At 43.8% G+C, this 2616-nt stretch overlaps 1 protein-coding gene across 1 annotated transcript; it reads left to right on the top strand.

The window, feature by feature from the left end:
- The first annotated feature begins 216 nt into the window (after positions 1-216).
- VMO1 (vitelline membrane outer layer 1 homolog (chicken)) lies at positions 217-2143 on the top strand. The gene is made up of 3 exons (XM_009999423.1): positions 217-375; positions 1028-1122; positions 1858-2143. The coding sequence occupies exons 1-3, from the start codon at positions 217-219 to the stop codon at positions 2141-2143; spliced, it is 540 nt and encodes a 179-aa protein (XP_009997725.1).
- The last annotated feature ends 473 nt before the right edge of the window (positions 2144-2616 follow it).

Below are 2616 nucleotides of genomic sequence, written 5' to 3'. Positions count from 1 at the left end.
TTTTGGCTGTCAAACTCTCTGTGCTCCCAGGGAGCTCCTCCTGGACACTGTGGGTCAGCAAGTGCTGTGTCACTGCCTGGGTGGAAACTGTTGTTCCTGTGCTGTTTGTTGATGGACTGGTGGGGAAAGACAAGCTGCCTTGCCAGGGTATAAATTCCCCTGTCCACATTTCAGCTCTCCTTCAGCAGATGCAGAGTGTAAGAGACAGAACTTCTCATGCCAGCTACCCTCATCCTGCTCCTCTCCCTCTCTGTGGTGGGCACAGGGGCACGTGAACACTCTTCTGTCCTCACTGTGCCCAACGGAAGCCACTGGGGCAAATGGGGCAGGAGTCAATTTTGCCGCTATGGCTCTGCTGATGGATTTGCACTGAAGGTAAATTCTTCCTCTTTCCCACTATCTCTTGTCCATGCAACCTGTTACACAGCTCTCCATCCCCCAGGACGGTCTTCTCTGGAGTCTAAGGATTTTTTTGAATATGGTACTCTGTACATAAGACTGTGAGGCTTTTCAAAAATTTAGCCTAGGAAACACAGCCACTATGGTTACAACAGTAAAGAAAAATACAATTGCTCTGGTTTCAGTTTTAGCAAAACCAGGGTTACTGCCAGAATTGTTTTGCTTTCAAACTGGATAGAACTGTACTGACAGATGCATGGTCTCCATGCCACTGATGTTGCTGGAAGAAGCAACATCAGTGCCAAAATCTGCTGCTGGAGTCAGGGAGACAGGCAGCATCCTTCAGAATCCCTCAGCATCTCTCCTGGGACTCAGAGTCTCTGCTTTACACGTTGGATCAGAAATAGTTAATAGTCATAAAACACAAACAACAACATGTTACAAGAGTTATGTAAGTACATTACAGTTTTCAGCATGACATCTATCTTTTCCTTTGTGCTTTCCAAGGCATTTTCTCTTTCTTACTACAGAAAGGAATTGTAACTTTTTATGACTGGCATGACAAGGACTTTTCCTGAATCTTCTCTCTTTTGCTTTTACCTCTGTTTCTTCGTGTCTTCTACTGAAGGTGGAGCCCTCCCAGTTTGGAAGAGATGACACAGCTCTGAATGGCCTACGTCTGCATTGCCAGGATGACTCAGTCATTGAGTCCTTGGTGGGCAAGTAAGTAGCACTGCTCTTTCCCTTGTTTGTCATGCATCAGCTCACAAAGTGTCCATAGGTGTCATCATTTGCAGGGGTCTCTTCTCTGCCTTGCTTTGTCTGCATAATTCTGGAGTATAAAGTAAATTAAAACAGGTGGTTGGCTTTTCTGTTCATTATTTTTTAGGGTAATTAAACACAATTACTTCAAATGATTGTCTTCTGTTTGCTCTTGAAGTTTCTGCAGAGCGCTGTGAACTGCACAAGTACTGACTGAGGGTTAGAATTCCTCTTGGAAATATGCAATACATGGGCCAGATGCAAGGAAAGGGAGTTTTAACCATACTTTTAGAAATTGTTTGGGTGAAGTCCTGGCCTGCTGAAGTGAACAACATTGCACTTCTGGATGGGATAGTGTCTGTTCTGCCTGCTGCCTAGTGTCTATGTGTCAGACAGGTCAGTCAAGGATTCATCATAAAATGTGCTCAGGATGTTGGATTTTCCTCCAGAACCATAACTATCCAATGTTTGGCTTCCTGGTGTTTCCCTGATGAGACACCAATAAAGAGAAAAGTAAACCCTTGGAAGAGAAGGAAAAAAAGCAGAAAGTAAGCAGCCCCAGATTGCAGCAGGGTATTGTGCTGGTCACTGCTAAGAGCAAGGAATTGTTAAGCTTGAGGGCAGCATGCTAAGAAGAAGCTGCACTTTGCAGCTGTTTGCAGAGCCCATATCTTCCTCTGTCTGCTTTTTTGTCAGGTGGGGTACCTGGACCAGCTTCCAGGTTTGTCCCAGAGGCTACCTGATCTCCTTCTCTCTGAGAACAGAGATGTCCCAAGGAGGAGGTGATGACACAGCTGCCAACAACATACAGTTCAGATGCTCAGATGAAACTGTGCTAGTGGGTGATGGACTATCATGGGGTAGTTTTGGCCCATGGAGCAACAGCTGCAACATATGTGGTCTCCAGACCAAGGTAGAGCCCCCACAGGGGCTTTGGGATGACACAGCACTCAACAATGTGAAGTTCTTCTGCTGTAAATGAGCATTTTCTCCATCTTCATCACTGCCTACACATCTTATATTGCACAGCATATGAAACATCAGTAATGTTTGGCTTCATCTTTATACTGGGAGATGCCTGTGATGTTTTGATTGCTTGTATCTTGCTGTACTAGCCAATGCCTTAGATGATGATGTTTTTATACAGCTATCATGACATTACTGTGGCTTATCCTAGTTACTGAAGTGTATGATGTTCACAGAAATCACCACATCATGTAAATACTGGTATATCACTGTGAAAATTCTCAATCTCTGACAATTGCTCAGAGTTGAGGAACAGATATCTCAACTTTTTTTTTTTAACTTTTTTTTTTTTTTTTTTTTTTCCCTTTGACTTGTGAGTTTCGGGCTTGTTTTGCCCATTTCCCCCTTGTTTGAAAGAAAATTTACCTGTTGACATGACAGACAGGGAAGAATGGGTATTAGTTTGTGTCTACTTGAAGTTTCTGATCA

Source organism: Chaetura pelagica, unplaced genomic scaffold, assembly GCF_000747805.2.
Source record: "Chaetura pelagica isolate M959 unplaced genomic scaffold, ChaPel_1.0 scaffold85, whole genome shotgun sequence".
NCBI classification, from domain to species: Eukaryota; Metazoa; Chordata; class Aves; order Apodiformes; family Apodidae; genus Chaetura; species Chaetura pelagica.
Note: the sequence above shows the minus strand (reverse complement) of the source record. Positions and strands in the feature narration are given on the sequence as shown.